Source organism: Acipenser ruthenus, chromosome 21 (assembly GCF_902713425.1).
Source record: "Acipenser ruthenus chromosome 21, fAciRut3.2 maternal haplotype, whole genome shotgun sequence".
NCBI lineage: Eukaryota > Metazoa > Chordata > Actinopteri > Acipenseriformes > Acipenseridae > Acipenser > Acipenser ruthenus.
The window spans coordinates 20480857-20498590 of NC_081209.1; the positions used below are offsets into that span (position 1 = coordinate 20480857).

The 17734-nt window shown below is 38.0% G+C and overlaps 1 protein-coding gene across 1 annotated transcript in view; it reads left to right on the forward strand.

Moving 5' to 3' along the window:
• LOC117428185 (Bardet-Biedl syndrome 4 protein-like) overlaps positions 1–17734 on the forward strand; it is a 21850-nt gene continuing 4116 nt past the window's right edge. The window contains exons 1-12 of the mRNA XM_058994989.1: positions 1–152; positions 3047–3098; positions 8840–8919; positions 10711–10774; positions 11273–11384; positions 11489–11561; positions 12091–12144; positions 12485–12612; positions 14237–14291; positions 15151–15219; positions 16066–16218; positions 17370–17541. Coding sequence (XP_058850972.1) covers positions 129–152; positions 3047–3098; positions 8840–8919; positions 10711–10774; positions 11273–11384; positions 11489–11561; positions 12091–12144; positions 12485–12612; positions 14237–14291; positions 15151–15219; positions 16066–16218; positions 17370–17541 — 1036 coding nt within the window. The 5' untranslated portion in view covers positions 1–128. The remainder of the gene's footprint in view (positions 153–3046; positions 3099–8839; positions 8920–10710; positions 10775–11272; positions 11385–11488; positions 11562–12090; positions 12145–12484; positions 12613–14236; positions 14292–15150; positions 15220–16065; positions 16219–17369; positions 17542–17734) is intronic.

Here is a 17734-nt window from a genome sequence, read left to right on the forward strand (position 1 = left end):
TATCCAGAGTTCTTCGAACCAAACACCAGTTATCAGCTGCCTTAAAAAATGTAACCAGAAGAGTAGGGTTGTACTGTGTCTGTAACCTTGGTAACGGACAACTTCCTGTGGTCGGGTTCAGGCTGAAGATGGCGGAGGAGAATTCCCAAACGGTAAGGAAAAAATAAAAACACAGCTTTAAAAATAGTTTTTAGTGATAGGTAACGTAAATGTGTGCGGGGATACGTGTTTCTGTATAAAGTAGAAAGGTAAGGGAGATATTTGGTGGGAGACAAACCCCAGCTTCCCTTCCCCTTTTTAGACAAATTACTAGTCATAAGTACAGTGTATGTGTGATGAAGCAGGTGACATGTCAAAAAAAAACAAAAAAAAAAAAAACAGTTTCTATACACAGTCGGTTATTCATTTGCCACCCAGAGAATGTACATTGGTATTCCACTCTGTGTACCGTGATTTGTACCGAACTGCAGTCTCGCGATCCAGTCTTACATTTATTTATACATATTGCGGTTTCTATCGGCGTACAGTAACATTTACAGTAATATGAGGGTTGTGAAGTCAGCTGCGTATTGTACTTTTTATGTACAGTTGTTGTCATTGTTAATATTTTGTGCATTAAGACCGAAACGGTCTTTTGCAACTAGTGTGACGTTAAAATATGGTATACTATCTGAATGTAGTACTAGTATAAAAGGCTTAACAGTGTATGAACATCAAAAACTCAATTTTTCCCCAAACAACATTTAACATAAAGCTGATGTATAATTTATGACACAAAAGGTATTACAAAAAAATACCGGGAATAGCTTGACTGTGCAGGCAGCACCTAAGATGAACCATGCCTAATCATAGTCAATGTTCAATGAAACGATCTATCAATTGTATCATGTGCCAGATAACACTCACTTCCCCTTATAAGATTGTTTATTTCAGTCTGGTTAAGAGTGACAGGCTCCGACTGCATTTTAGTAGCTGGGTCTTTGAAAATATATTTGTTTTTATTAGCATGCTTAATGTTGAATAGAAACACGCACTAATCGCCTCACAATCTGTTCCATAATCTGATTGTAAAGCTTAATAGAATCCTGCTGTGCAAACAGTAGCAGAGCAAGACTGAAGCAGAGTTGCTGTGCTGACAAGACTATTCTGATCAACCAGTACTGAGAATATAGCAGATCTACTGTGACGCGTAGAAGACACGTTTTCTAGCAATAAAATACAGACCTGTAATTATGACCTTTAGCACTGATGAACGCATTAGCAGAAATGTCTTCTTCACTTTGTTTTTAGTGTCCTCATTCAATAAAATGGGAAAACCCTTCTGTGTTGATCCTGTCAGTCTATGGTTATATTTTGCTTTTAACACTTGTTAGTAACTCACACTAGTCCTGCACCCAGTCCTGGGTTTCATGCCACATGTTTAGGTACATTATTGAAATGATCAGCTGCCATCAATTTAAGCAATCAGGCCCCTGCCAAATGTGCACTAAACAGATCACAGGACTTTTCTACTTTAATTAGTAACTGGGGTGTTAAAAGTTTAAAGTAATCTACATACAGACATGCTCAAATTTGTTGGTACCCCTCCACAAAAAACGAAGAATGCACAATTTTCTCTGAAATAACTTGAAACTGACAAAAGTAATTGGCATCCACCATTGTTTATTCCATATTTAATAGAAATCAGACTTTGCTTTTGATTTTTTATTCAACATAATATTGTAAATAATAAAACAAATGAAAATGGCATGGACAAAAATGATGGGACCGCTAACCTAGTATTTTGTTGCACAACCTTTAGAGGCAATCACTGCAATCAAACGTTTTCTGTAGCTCTCAATGAGACTTCTGCACCTGTTAACAGGTAGTTTGGCCCACTCTTCCTGAGCAAACTGCTCCAGCTGTCTCAGGTTTGATGGGTGCCTTCTTCAGACTGCAAGTTTCAGCTCTTTCCATAGATGTTTGATAGGATTCAGATCAGGACTCATAGAAGGTCACTTCAGAATAGTCCAATGTTTTGTTCTTATCCATTCTTGGGTGCTTTTAGCTGTGTGTTTTGGGTCATTATCCTGTTGGAGGACCCATGACCTGCGACTGAGACAGAGCTTTCTGACACTGGGCAGTACGTTTCGCTCCAGAATGCCTTGATAGTCTTGAGATTTCATTGTGCCCTGCACAGATTCAAGGCACCCTGTGCCAGGCGCAGCAAAGCAGCCCCAAAACATAACCGAGCCTCCTCCATGTTTCACTGTAGGTATGGTGTTCTTTTCTTTGAAAGCTTCATTTTTTCGTCTGTGAACATAGAGCTGATGTGACTTGCCAAAAAGCTCCAGTTTTGACTCATCTGTCCAAAGGACATTCTCCCAGAAGGATTGTGGCTTGTCAATATGCATTTTAGCAAATTCCAGTCTGGCTTTTTTATGTTTTTCTTTGAAAAGTGGAGTCCTCCTGGGTCTTCTTCCATGGAGCCCACTTTCGCTCAAAAAGCGACGGATGGTGCGATCAGAAACTGATGTACCTTCACCTTGGAGTTCAGCTTGTATCTCTTTGGCAGTTATCCTTGGTTCTTTTTCTACCATTTGCACTATCCTTCTGTTCAATCTGGGGTCAATTTTCCTCTTGCGGCCGCGCTCAGGGAAATTGGCTACAGTTCCACGATCTTAAACTTCTTAATAATATTTGCAACTGTTGTCACAGGAACATCAAGCTGCTTGGAGATGGTCTTGTAGCCTTTACCTTTACCATGCTTGTCTATTATTTTCTTTCTGATCTCCTCAGACAACTCTCTCCTTTGCTTTCTCTGGTCCATGTTCAGTGTGGTGCACACAATGATACCAAACAGCAAAGAAGAGTTCAGCCTTTTAACCTACTGTTGAAAGTCTGGCAATTTTTATTTTATTTTTTATTTTTTATTTTTTTAAGATGGAAATGGCTGCTCAAGGCTTGTTGTTCCCAGTAGGTGTCACCGCTTGTACTAAGGAGTGAAAAATATGTCATATCAGCCAGGAAATACAGCTCTAAAAGGTTTGATGATTTTGTTTTTCAGGATCTTCAGCTTCCTGTGGCCACTGAAGTTAAGAAGCCTAGCTCCAAAAAAGGTATGTTTTTATGTTTGCAATTATCAGCTGTTTATATTCCCAAAATGGCTGCATATCAATTTTTCCATTTCAATTAATTTAATATAGCACCTTTCATACCACAGTATCTCAAAGTGCTTTTACATGCCAGTTCAAACAGAAAAAAGAATGCAGTATCAAAAAAAAATACTAAATAACAATAAATAATAATAATATCAATAATAAAAAAAAAATCAAGATATGTGTAGAAAACAGGACATTAATAAGAAGTCAAGTTAAAAAGGCTAAACTGTAAAAGTCTTTAATCCTGATTTAAAAATATGAACTCCACTGGCTATGGGAATTGTAACAGGATAACGTCACAGCCCCCAAACAGCACCCAAGCACAGCTATCCTGGCGTTTTAGCTGAGAGCACGCCCTGCTACTCACAGCCTTTACCTCTCTGCTACCTCCTCCAAACAAAGGATTCTTCTTTCATACTCGCCTACAAAGGGGATATGACGGAGGAGATTGTGTCTGGAGAACTGTTTATCTGTTTAACTGTTTATCTGTTTAACTGTTTAACTGTTTAACTGACATGCTTGTATAATTAGTTTATTTTGTAGAAGTGACCTGGTAACTCTGACCTTGTGTTTGGCATGTTTAGGTGTTTCATCATGGACTATAAAAATAGCCAATAGTCGTACATTTTGAAATACTAACAAAAACTTTGCAACAGTCAAATCCGGGAGACAGTAAAGACAGTGTTTAACAAAGACAGAAGAGTCTGGGGGTTTGGCTTACAGTAACTTACACAGGATGCCAAACAGTGACGTCATCAAAAACACACACAAAGTATATATACTGTATTTTGGTATTAGATTGAACAAGATTGTGGGACACGTCCAGTATTCAAAAACCTCTGAATCTTTAGCAGACACTTCTAAAGTAATACCATGTATTCATTTCTCATTTCAAAAACTTAAAAGCATTGTGTTGAAACAAAGTAAATAAATAAATAAAACACGCACTGATGGCTAGATGCCTCGAAAATGTCATTTGTCATTGAAATTGTCATTAGAATAAATTGGCTTAGTTTCCCAATAGCTACAATAGTTCCCAGAGGAACTGATGAAGGAGACCATGTACACTGGTGAAAGAAACAGGATTGTGTTATCACAGCCAACTATAAAGGGCCATATTTGCATTTCGTGTTCTGGAATGGTGTTATAATTGGTTTTAGCTGTGCAAGGTTAAAGGGAATACAGCATGTTAAACAATTACCAAAAAGAATGAAAAAAAATGAATTTGAAACTAAGACATGATGGATTGACACAGTTACAAAACTATAGATCCCAAAGCGCTTTCATATCATATATCACATGTTCATATCTACCTTCAGTATTAGCACTCGGCATTCCTTCTTCCTTGCCTCTTGAGTTAAATGTGTATTTCACTAAGCCTCATTGCAGTGTGTTGTGTTTAGACTCATTTTAAACTGTTTTGATTTGATTAAATATGTTTTCTCCTGCCTTCATAAGCTTGTGTTCAAAAAGCCTACTGAAAGTAGCCACTAACTAGGGAGAAAGTTACATGTAATGGGAGTTCAAACATTCAGCATTTATAGCCAATTACAAAATAATTGAAAATGTTGTTATTGTCCATCTTGGTTTGTACTAAGAAAGGGGGTTGAGGGGTAACATTAATAAATCTTTACTAAAACATACACCTACAGTCTGACTGTTAAGCTGCAATCCCAACCCTTTCCAGCAGGTGTCCCCACTAGACAGTGGAATTCGAGGAGTCCCAGGAGGGAAGCTGGCTTCAGTTATAGACTATCCAAAAGCAGTAAATCCTTAGTCTAGTTCACACTTCATAATTAGTGTGATTTCTTTATTCGGAAGCACGTTGGGAAAGGGACAAAGAAGCTGTGCCTTCCCTCCCTGCTGTTATCAATCTTTGCAGACTCTGCAGGAGCTGCAGCAGTAAGACTCAGTTATTATTCCGGCAAGAAAAATATATTGGTAGGGATGCATCTTGCCATCCTGATAATCCCTGAGCATGCTGCAAAAATCCCAAATACAAATCTAGACAGAACACAATTAATACAAATCTAGACAGCACACAATTGAAGGTGGTTGTGGCATTGCTGTTATGAGCTTGTTCATCTGTTTGATCTTGTAGAATTCACAGATACACCACATTGAATTGCCTGTGTTTGAAGCATGTTTATGTTAAACCTGCATTTTGGGCATGATCGTTTGTCTCTCATGACATTGATTAAATAACTACTTATTCAAAAATGTTAAATAAATTGAGAGATTTGACAATTAACATGACAACAGTGTGGAGTAGTGGTTTGGGCTCTGGACTCTTGACCGGAGGGTCGTGGGTTCAATCCCCGGTCAGGGACACTGCTGCTGTACCCTTGAGCAAGGTACTTTACCTAGATTGCTCCAGTAAAAACCCAACTGTATAAATGGGTAATTGTATGTAAAAATAATGTGATATCATGTAACAATTGTAAGTTGCCCTGGATAAGGGTGTCTGCTAAGAAATAAATAATAATAATAGTTTGAGAGCACACATAAGTCTAGGAAAGATCACTCAAAACACCTGACGTAAAGTAAATTAAACTTGAGTATGCTCATACTGCATATCTAAGATACTGAAGCTAATTAGTCATCCAACTAGTTATCTTTCAGAACAGTTACTTACTGCTGAACAAGGTAAAGCATTACAGGTTTTTTTTATATACATTGGCATCATATATATCAAAGTGATCTTAACTTCCAGTATGCATTCATGTTGTTGTTTAGATTTACTTTGTATCCTTTCTATTCCAGGCATCACATTCTGCTTATTTTTAATACTCACCCCTCTCATAACCATGTCTAACATCCAAGTAAAAATAACCGGAATGATTAATCCCTGTCTGTTATACATGCCGTTATTAAACATTGCTAAATATTCACATTAAATAGAAGCAGTGAGGGGAAGTGGGGCAAAGCTACAGAAGAAATTATTCCTGCCTGCTACACAGATGTGAACTTGGACTAGATTTTGAATGGCACGCTTTGTCAGTTCAAAACAGTCAAGCATATGTGGAAAAAAACACAATGCAAGAGAAGTACCATAACCCTATACGTGGTTTCAGCTATGATGTCACCATTTAGGCACTACATCGTTTACAGATCTGACACAGACTTGGCAAAGTGCACTTAGGGAAAACAGATTTCAATATGGTGACAATTTAGTCTTAATTGAAGTCAGCTTGGGAAATCAGCATAGACAATCACAGTAGTTATGTGATGCAGAAATATTCTTTGTGTTGTTCGTAAAACAGTTTCAAGCTTTGTCTTTGTTTCATCGTCTGGCCCATCCTGTCTACCTGTGTTAGTTTCTTTAACCCCCCCCCTCTCCTCTCTCCTCTCCACTGCCTGTGCCTCCACTTCCTCCACTCAGAGCTTCTTCTCTCTTACACTCCAGCAGCTTGTAGGACTCCAGGGGCAGCCAGTTGCCTGGTAACCAGACGGCTGTCTCTTTCACAACAATAACAATGGCATTATACTGCCAGCAGAGTAAATAATTTTAAAACCAGTCACATTCAGATGTGTGATCCATATTTCCGTAGGTGAAAATTATTATTATTATTATTATTATTATTATTATTATTATTATTATTATTATATTAATCTGCACAAATACATTTGTATATATACTACATGTCCCTTAGAATGAGGTATTTTAAAGGAAAGTGGAAAATCCAGGCCATTGCCATTGTATCTGAGAGCATTTTCAGATTTACATTTTTAGTAGAATCTTAATTGGTACTGGCTGACCATGACTAATATATACTGCAATTCAGTTGTAGGTACCAATTTTCTTTGCTAATATGTGTTCTTTGCGCTTACCCAATTAGACAGCATTTGTGTTGTTGGAGTTGCAGCAAGAAACCACTGAAGCTACAGACTATTAAAAGTCTCTGTCTTTGAGGACTGTGTTGTGTCCTCTGGAAAACAATTCAGATTTAAAACCACTGTTTAATTCCTGGTTGAAACAAAGACTTGGTACTGCAGTGTTAAGAACAGCTGCCATAAGGGTTCAATTGTGTTTTTGGGAAGGCATTTATTCAGATGGGGCAGGAACCTCCAGTCGAGTACATATGGAGTGAACTTGAACTTGTAAAACAACATTATGTTTCAGTACTTTATTGAATTCAAACAACAAAGACTAATAACACAACTTATAAGAAGAATTACAAAATACAGCTGCTTTTCTTATCCTTTCCTCTCCCTTACTCTCCCTTTCCTTAACAACGGCTGCGGGCAGAGGAATAATAAATGTACCATTTTCTATAAGTTTAGAGCAGCTTTTGGAAATGCCATCTGTTACTGCAAATCACAAGCCTGACTGTAGAAGGTAAACACAGCAGAGTTTTTCAGCAACCTCCAGCAGACTTCAAAGGTGTCTTTGAAGCCTGCCAATGTAATTGGACTGGATCAGCTTCACCGCATTTAAAAGAAAATGATAAAGTACACAATGTGTTCTTCTCTATGACATTGCTGTGAGGGTTCTGAGCCATCTCCATATAAAGAGGTAGTGGCATATTTATACAGCTGCCTTAATGACACATGGATCAAGGTCAAGTTCTGGACACCTTTGTGACTTTTATGCACCGTCCCAATACTTGTTGATTCCATTGATTTTCTCCATTTATGGCAGTAATTAATCAAAGTGCCAGATATAGGAGGATTCCTGGAATATACGACTGCATTAGCAAAACGACACACTGCAGCTGTGCACAAAGGGTTATTGAATTCTGCAATAGAACAGGGAAACAACTAGGGTGCTGCATTATTTGAATCTTCCCCTCTGTCTGCAAATCTGAATGTTCAACACCTTTACACTGTGAAATAATGCATGGCATAAAACACCTTACACATTCTGCTAGTGCTTATAGGTGTAGTGTTTACAGGTTACCTTGCAATAAGACGTCCTTCTGTTTGTGCTCGGGGTATAGATTCAGTGTTTAGCAGTCTTTAACCAAAAGAACACAGCAATCACATATTCCATGCTAGATTGTGTCACATGGAGAATATACTGGTGTTAAAAAAGGGAAAATGGTCAGGCAGTACACTGTGTATTTTTAACTGAATTATGTCTGCTGCTCTTTCATAAGTTTGCTCCACAGATGTTTTCAGCACTGTTCAAATATTTAACTGAAAATATTATTTTTCTGGAAATGTTCCCTGTTGCTATGCTTATGTTTATGCTCAATGCTAATGTCTGTATCAAGTAAATCATGCATGAACCTTTATTATTATCATAACTGCTCATTAAAGCTTTTGATAGTTTTGCTTACCAGCCACCCTCCTGGATTATGTTGAGACCAGAAATAAAAAGAAAGAATTTTGTATTCAACTCCAGCTTTCTGAACTTAATCTTTAATCTGTCCCACGTGAGCCTTGTGTAGGTGGGTGGGAGCGAGTACTAGATGAAACAGCTTCTAATGTTTAACTGGTAAAAACAAAATGACTTGCAGCAAAGAATTTTGACAGCAGATGAAATAACAGGTGCCCTTTCTGCAAAGCTGCACCGTACTGATATCAGCTGTGCAGCTTTTCTTCTTCACTTCACAGGCGTTTGCTGGGATAGAAGTGCTAGCCAGGTGGAGAGAGTGGAATTACCCAAGAGTAGTGTGGCATGGCACGACGAGAAAAGGTGCTCTGTCGAATCATTTCTGAATGCCGTGTCTGCTCTTCTAATATCTTCCACTCAGCACCGGTGCTGCCCATTTTTGAAAGAAGGAACTGGCTGATCCATCTCCACTACATCCGAAAAGACTATGAAACCTGCAAGGTAAGAGACTGCTTTACTGGTGTGTGCTTGTGTTAGTGCTGTATCGTTAAGACATGAAGCAGCCAGATGCTGAGTATATTTATCTGCCTCTGCGTTTGGGTTGGGATTTACAGTTTGTGTGTATACGGTATGTATGTACACACATTGATTATACATGTGATCGAGGGATGTGCAGTATATCTTTAATAATAGATGGGCTGTAGTGTATCTAAAGAACTGCTTGTCCAATAGTGGTTAAATGTGCTTCTTAGAACAAGTTATTGATAATCAGAGTCAGTCTGTATGTCAATCTTACATTTTCCATGTGAATACAGTGGAAATAGGATCATGTTGATGATTTTTTCCATGTTACTGATGGCTCTGATTTATTAATTTTCAGACGTTGCAAGGGATAATGTTGTGAAGAACTGGAAAGTTACAGATAGCACAAGACAAATTTGCTCCACGTACCAAACATGCCTACATTTCCCTTAATAATATCAATTTAGCAGATGTAATTAAATTCAAATCAAATATTAAAACAACAGTAAAAAAAAAAAAACAGGGTTATATTGACCTACATTAAAATTCATAATGTATTTCATGTCTACAGTGTTTAACTGGGAGTTCTTTTCCCCAGGGAGGATTCTGATTATCATTTCAACAGAATTATTTTTTTAAGAAGTACAACTCCTCTGATCTGAATTTATCTTTAGGATTCTCAATCAAAATGTGAATTTTGTACATTATAGTTTTTATAATATAGATTAATATAGTGTGAAACTATAGGGACCCTCTGTGTGTTCACTAGTTTTATTTTAATTGTTACTATGCTTTTTGCGTTTTTGGCCATGTTCTCTGCTAAATTTTGAGCCATATCAATAACAGATTACTGCAGATTACACTGACTGAAAATCATTTTCAGAAATCCATTTACTATGCCTCATTCTGCTTCTATTTATTCACAGCCAATATGTTTCCACAGCCCATAATGTAGTATACCCTTTACAGACATAGCCGTATGACCTGCATATTGCACAGCACACTATATAGGTGGTCTGAAGGGGATATACAGTTATATTGCTGAATGTCATTGCTAACAGCGTAGGATTTGGGTCGGAGGGTTCTATTGTGTGCCGGGGTGAGCATTTATTCTTTCAAAACAACTTCACTTTCGTATGGACATGGGCTTTTATTATTCACATACATTATGTTTTGCTACAAATATAGCAGCTTCAAAATGTAATTCTTTTATGATGAATGAAATTCCTGTTTTGATTATTGTATAGCTATTCCTTAACATTTTCTTTAACCAATGCTTTAGTTTGCATGACTAAATGACATACAGTATAAACCACCATCAGAATTATTTTATCCTAATTTAAAAAATAAATAAATAAATAAAACATGGTGGCCTGTATTATGGTGATTACTTTCCCAGTTTATCCCTGCCACTGTTGAAATGCCTCAGATGCCACCTACAGGAAATCACACCTGCTGGGTGGCCTGCCCCTTGCTCAGCTTAAAAAGAGCCGGAGATCTATTCCAGGAGGCAGGCAGGTAGGCAGCTCCCCTTCATCTGGACACCCCCTGGGAATGTTTGATCACAATCTGAAAGCTTCCCCCATGAGACTTGGAAGTCCTGTTGTACAACATCAATTGATACGTCACACAATCTCATTTCTGACATTTTCCTACTGAGATGTATTTTTTATGAATTCAGACATGCCAAGTGTCTGCAAAGAATATAGATTTGACTGTAGTTTTCATTGGTTAAGTTTTTAATATTTTTATTTTGTTTCTTGATTTTAGGCGATTATCAAAGAACAGCTACAGGAGTCCCAGGGAATGTGTGAATATGCTGTTTATGTCCAAGGTGAGCCTAATATTACAGTTTGTGCCATTTTCATTTACAATTGAAAATTACCCAACCTTATGGCAAGAACCTTCACAAGGGCTTGTTCCATGGAGTTTGGGTCAACTAAAGCTGGGGCTAGAACCCAAATCCCACCACACCTGTGCATATCAGTCACGTGCTTTAAGGACTACTACAAGCATCCAACATATTATATTAAATATTATAAAATAAAGTACTGCCGTTACTCCAGGAATTCATGTTCATGGCTGTCCTCATGAGTGAAATAAACACAGCAATACCATTTTTTTTCAATGCTTGATATCTCAAACAAGTATCTTTTCTGATGAGTTAATGTACTTACATGTATGGAAAAAAGCAGTACCATATTAAAATTATTTTATTTTTTTCCTGAATAGCAGAATGTTCTAAACCAGTACAAGTTTGCATAAGAAATAGTGAACAATACGCCTTGATGCTGGGCATAATGTTGCAAGCTTATTGTATGTTGTCTTGTAGCTTTAATATTCCGTCTTGAAGGGAAGATTCAGGAATCCCTGGAGCTTTTTCAGACTTGTGCGATTCTCAATCCCCACAGTCCAGACAATCTAAAACAAGTGGCCAGATCACTGTAAGTATAAATGTAAACTGATGAGCCATACTGTGTCAAAAGAGTTTGTTCTTTTCATTTCTCTTGTATAACTTGTTGTATAACATGTTGTGCCTGTCTCCAAGGTTTCTGCTTGGTAAACACAAAGCTGCCATTGAAGTTTACAATGAGGCCATTAAACTCAATCAGAATGACTGGGTAAGATGCTTATGTTCTTCTATTACTGGGTAAACCAGCATTTATTGTTAAATACCAGACTCTTTTTTTCTTTTAAGCACCAATAAATATAATGTTCACATTTTTCGTTTCTAGCAATTCAGGCATGCAGTTCATTAAAAACTTGCCATGAGGTTTGAGCCATAAGTATATAAGTGCATGATTTTAGGTCAGACCCGGGGTTAGATTCGAATCTGTGCTTCGGTCCAGCCTAACTGTGCAACTGGGTTCAAGCAAAGATTCCATATAAAGTCAAGTGGCTTATATATGTCCCTCTGAAACCAGTTGTTATGCAATAATTCCCTTTCATCTCCAGATGAAGTCAAAGGGCTGGATTCAGAATACTGGAGGATCACATCTACTTCCCAGACCTGGGTTTATTCACCCTTGATATAATGGAACTGATCACTGTGAAACCTAATGGCATAATGACACTTGCTGCTATCAGTGTCTGCACTATCGTGCAGAGATGTCTTACCAGTTTATAATATTTTATTTTGTTTCAATGCAGGAGGTTTTCTATAATCTTGGTGTGTGCTATATGTACCTGAAGGATTTTAAACATGTAAGTACTATAATGAAGTTGAATGTCCTACTGTTTTTTTAAATATTTTTTATTGCATGGGTATATATACTGTGTACTTTTTCTAAAAGGGTAATCTGGAAGTTAAAGCACTAGCAATACACTGTCAATATTGGTTCTAAAAAAATACCATATAAAAAGAAGCCATATAAAAAATGAAAAAAAAAAAGAATAAATACAACATTTTGACAAACTCTTGCTAGGGTTTATGGACCAGACTCCTAGCATATTTAAATTATTATAACAAACACATTTAGTTTAATTCAGTAGCTTTTCATCCTTTAAGTAAAGTGACCTATTTATTTTTATTTTTTTTCAAAAGGCAAAAGAGATGATGAATTGTTCTCTGCAGCTGAATAAACATGACATAACGTTCATGATGCTTGGGAAGATCTATCTACTGGAAGGAGACACAGACAGTGCAATTGAAGTGTACAAAAAGGCTGTGGAGTAAGTGTGCTTCTACCAGAATTCAGGAAACATGAGAAAAAATAAGAAGATCTACTGGTAGTGTTCAGTGTATGGAATTAACAAAAACATAGTAAAAACGGGATATTTTATAATGCAATACTTTGTACTGCGATAACAATTGTAAATCGCCCTGGATAAGGCCATCTGCTAAGTAATACATAATGATAATAATAGTAATTATTATTATTATTATTGGGCAGATGGGATTGAAAGGTCGTAAAGTCGGAGGAAAACAAAACAGACGTGTTTCAAGAGATATGGAGAAACAAGAGAATATACATTTAACAGAACATAATAGTCAGGACAGAGAGGAAAAACAGCTCATGTTAATATAGCTACATTATCCCTTTCATCCTCTAGTCGCAGCAATCCCTAGCAGCACATCGGGCACCATCGCCATTAGTATAATCCAGCAATCCCTAGCAGCACATCGTGCACCATCGCCATTAGTATAATCCAGCAATCCCTAGCAGCACATCATTAGTATAATCAAGCAATCCCAAGCAGCACATCATTAGTATAATCAAGCAATCCCTAGCAGCACATCGTGCACCATCGCCATTAGTATAATCAAGCAATCCCTAGCAGCACATCGTGCACCATCGCCATTAGTATAATCCAGCAATCCCTAGCAGCACATCATTAGTATAATCAAGCAATCCCTAGCAGCACATCGTGCACCATCGCCATTAGTATAATCCAGCAATCCCTAGCAGCACATCATTAGTATAATCAAGCAATCCCTAGCAGCACATCGGGCACCATCACCATTAGTATAGTCAAGCAATCCCAAGCAGCACATCGGGCACCATCACCATTAGTATAATCTAGCAATCCCTACCAGCACATTGGGCACCATCACCATTAGTATAGTATGGGGGTATGTTAATTAGGTATCCAATTCATTTGCATAACATTCTTCATAGTGTCGGAATTGGGTTTTTTGCAACTGTTCTCATCCTTCCTGGACATTTTTTTGATTTTTGCTCAGAACATGAAAAACAGTTGGAAAGTTCAAACCCCGCCACGAAAGCCCTCCCCGACGGTCGGAAAAGCTTTGATATTTGGGGCCAATATGGCAACTTAAACTAACTAGCCACAAATTATACACCCAGAAGTGTACTGAAATTAGCTAGCCACTTAAAAAAAACAAAACAAAAAAAAAAACTAAGAGTGAGAGGATGGATATTTAAATAACCATTAAAATAGGCTCTATATTTAAATGGTTTAATTAGTCTTATCAAATGTGTCCCGGTTTTGAGCTATGAAAATCTGGTCACTCTAGTGATAATGCATGTTGGTTCTGTCCTTTCTAATGATAACAGTCTACTAAAAAACAAAAGATACAGGTTTTTATTTTATGATTGTCAGTAGTAGGCCAAAATGACTGATTCATAACAATTTAAAGGAGCCCAAAGGGAACAACTGCACCTCGATTCTATTAACAATAATGAATGTTTAATTGTTTCAGTCTTTCAATTATCTATGTACTGCTGTACCATTTCAAATAAAAAGTGTTCTAAAAATTTTGAAGATGACTGCAAAACTTTGAATGAACAGACAGTTAGTTATAACTTCAGTACATTTTATTTGAAACATTTAGGTTTTCTCCTGAGAACACTGACCTTCTGACGACCCTTGGGTTACTCTACCTGCAGGTAAGAGGAGCGAAAGTGTTTCATGTCTTCATTAGGTGTATCACCTCCTGTAATTTAATGGTTCACTATAAATATCTACATTTCCTGTCACTGGAATTCTTCATTAAGCATCCCCGTAAGTTTTAAGTGTGTCAACCTGCCACAACACCTGCCACTGCTAATATCTCATACACCATTTCAGCTGTGGAAGCTCTGCGGACAAATTCGAACAACGTCCTTTCACTTTGACCTGTGTTAAAACAGTCGTCATTTGTGTTTTTATTGGTTTCCGGGTGATAAAGACCCAGTGTTTCGAGAAGTTGGCATCATACTCGGTACATATATGTATTCTCTGATTCCTAACTTCAATCGTGGGTGTCATGCAAGAAAATGTTACACTCTTAATGACAGTTTTTGTATTTATAGTCGTTTTATGATTTAAGTAGATGTGCATAAAGAAATCAATGCATTCCTGATATTTATTTTTTAAAGAATTACAATGGTAATCTAATGCTTGAATTATCACACCTTCCTTCTAAATAATTGCTAGGTTAAAAATGTAGACATTTGAGAGTTTACGGACCATGTTTTGCATACTGCAGTATGTGCATTGCTACGCCAGGTCAAAGATCTGTTTCAATTATGCATGTGAAGCTGTGTCTGCATTTGATATAACTAAACACATCACAGCCGAGTCACATTTGTTGTCTGATATTGGCCCACCTCCCTAACGCTGTACTTGTTTCAAGGACAGACCGCAGCTTGGTTTTAATATCTTGGACTCCTTGGATCGGATAACATTAGGAACTGTACTGTATTATACCTGCATAAAAAGGGTAGACCTACAAATATGTATGTATTTGTATAATTTTTCTTCCAGCTTGGAGTTTATCAGAAGGCATTTGAACACCTTGGGAATGCTCTCACCTATGATCCCAACAACTATAAGGTGAGAATTTGCTCAGTAGATTTCTCAGTGTCTTGGAACACAATCTGTAACCTCCAGTTCATTTGCTTCAACACAACAGGAGCCAACATTGATGTATCTGGAACACAGTTGTAGCTGTATTATTATCCAGTATTTTTTAGAACAGTTGGAAAATGGGTTGGTTCGCTTTCATGAAGCAATTTGTAACAATGGGCCATGTTGAGATCCAGGGATTGTGGTGGCCACGGAAGATGTCTGAAGTCTCTGTCGTGCTTCTTATATTGTCTGTGAAAAATTCTGTCACGGTGGATGTGTGCATTGTTGTCTTGAAAGTAACCATAGCCATCGCCATCAGGTTACAATTGCATAAAAGCGTGGACTTGATCCGTTACGATGCTGAAGTAAACTATGGCATTCGTTTAGCCTTCCTGAGTAATCAAGGGACCCAGGGTATACCAGGAGAACACGCCCCACACCAGGGTATACCTGGAGAACACGCCCCACACCAGGGTATACCTGGAGAACACGCCCCACACCAGGGTATACCTGGAGAACACGCCCCACACCAGGGTATACCTGGAGAACACGCCCCACACCAGGATATACCTGGAGAACACGCCCCACACCAGGGTATACCTGGAGAACACGCCCCACACCAGGGTATACCTGGAGAACACGCCCCACACCAGGGTATACCAGGAGAACACGCCCCACACCAGGGTATACCAGGAGAACACGCCCCACACCAGGCCGATGCTGATCCATTCAGGAAGACAGGTCTTTATAATGTGGCGAGGCAGTGTATGTTTCCAGGACTAACTGGTGAAATGTTTGTAATTAACATAGCCATTCTTCCTCCCTGTCCAGGCTATATTGGCTGCAGGCAGCATGATGCAGACCCATGGAGATTTCGATGTGGCCATGAACAAGTACCGTGTTGCTGCCTGTGCCATCCCGGAGAGCCCCCCACTATGGAACAACATAGGAATGTGTTTCTTTGGGAAGAAGAAATATGTAGCAGTAAGTGCCACTAAAGGGATCACGTATCACTCATTCAGCACTAAGTAGCTATACAGAAATCTAACCCTCAGTAGATCCTGATATTGATGTAATACAGCCATCTGAAACATCTATGTTTAGTTAGTTAGAATATGATTGATTTTATCAAATGCAAATGACGTCTCATTAAGATTAGCTATAGTATGTATTAAAAAAATATCATAAAAGGTGCTGTAAGCCAGCATGCATATGAAACAAAACAGGGGCATTCATTGTCTCTTGTTCCATCCATCAATTTAGTTGTGTATTACTCATAAATTCGAGGGCATGATCATTTGTCATTCTTGACATTTGAATACAATAATTATTCCAGAATGTTCCATAAAATGATACATATTTATCAAATGGTACAAACATTGAGATCACATGAGAGCACAGAGTAGTGGATTGTGACTTTAGTTCCTCTACTACTAACATCAGTAATTCAGTATTCCAGAGCACTGTATGTCAGATGCCTTTGCACACACAACAATCTAGCCTCGTGGTTGCAAATGTGTCCACAGGCATAGCTTTGAGGACCTATACTTCAGATCAAGATCTGCATCTGCTTTGCAATTTGAACAGTGCGATTCCTCCAGTTATTCTGTCACTGGATATCAATGAATGATAAATTCCATACATGCACTTGTACTGTACATACCGTCTGACTTTAAATGCTACATTACAGTTACCAACAAGATAAAAAGGGGATCATAAAAATTGTAATTTTCTTTTACTATGCCTCCAGGTTTTATTTTCTGATGCTCTGAAGGGTTATTAATCTAATTATCTTTTTTTTTTTTTTTTTTTTTTTTTTTTTTAACTGTCAGCAACGATTACATTTGGAGCTGAATTATCATGTAATTAGGCTGTCTAATTAGCACATTTGTCATGTTGACATAATCATCTTTTGAAGAGATGAATAAATATATTAAGGCGTTCAGTGTTCAGAGTGGTGGCCTGCACTGTGGAAGGTATGGGTTTGAGCCCAGGCTTGAAAAAAGATGATCAAGCATGTGTGTCCAAAATGTGAACTCCTTGGAATAGCTAGTCAGGAACATTACAAATCTCAGTACAGTGTATTGGTAACTTGAAACTTTCCTGAATTCCAAACAATTCTGTGCATCTTCTAGGCAATCAGCTGTTTGAAGCGAGCGAATTACCTGTCTCCTTTCGACTGGAAGGTCTTGTATAACCTGGGGTTGGTCCATCTCACCATGCAGCAGTATGCTTCCTCCTTTCATTTCCTGAGCGCAGCCATCAACCTCAATCCCAAGATGGGCGAGCTCTTCATGCTGCTGGCTGGTACTTTTATTAACATCATCTTTTTTTTTTCCTCTTTATTTGTATGATCCTGTAAGGAAGGCCGTCCTGTTGGTAGTTTAGGGCAAAGTGTTAAAACAGCATTTGGCCACTCTAGAACCACCGTGATCCCTGCTGCAAAATGCTGAAAATGTGTTCCATCACATTTATATTTCTTCATTTTGGAATTCAACAA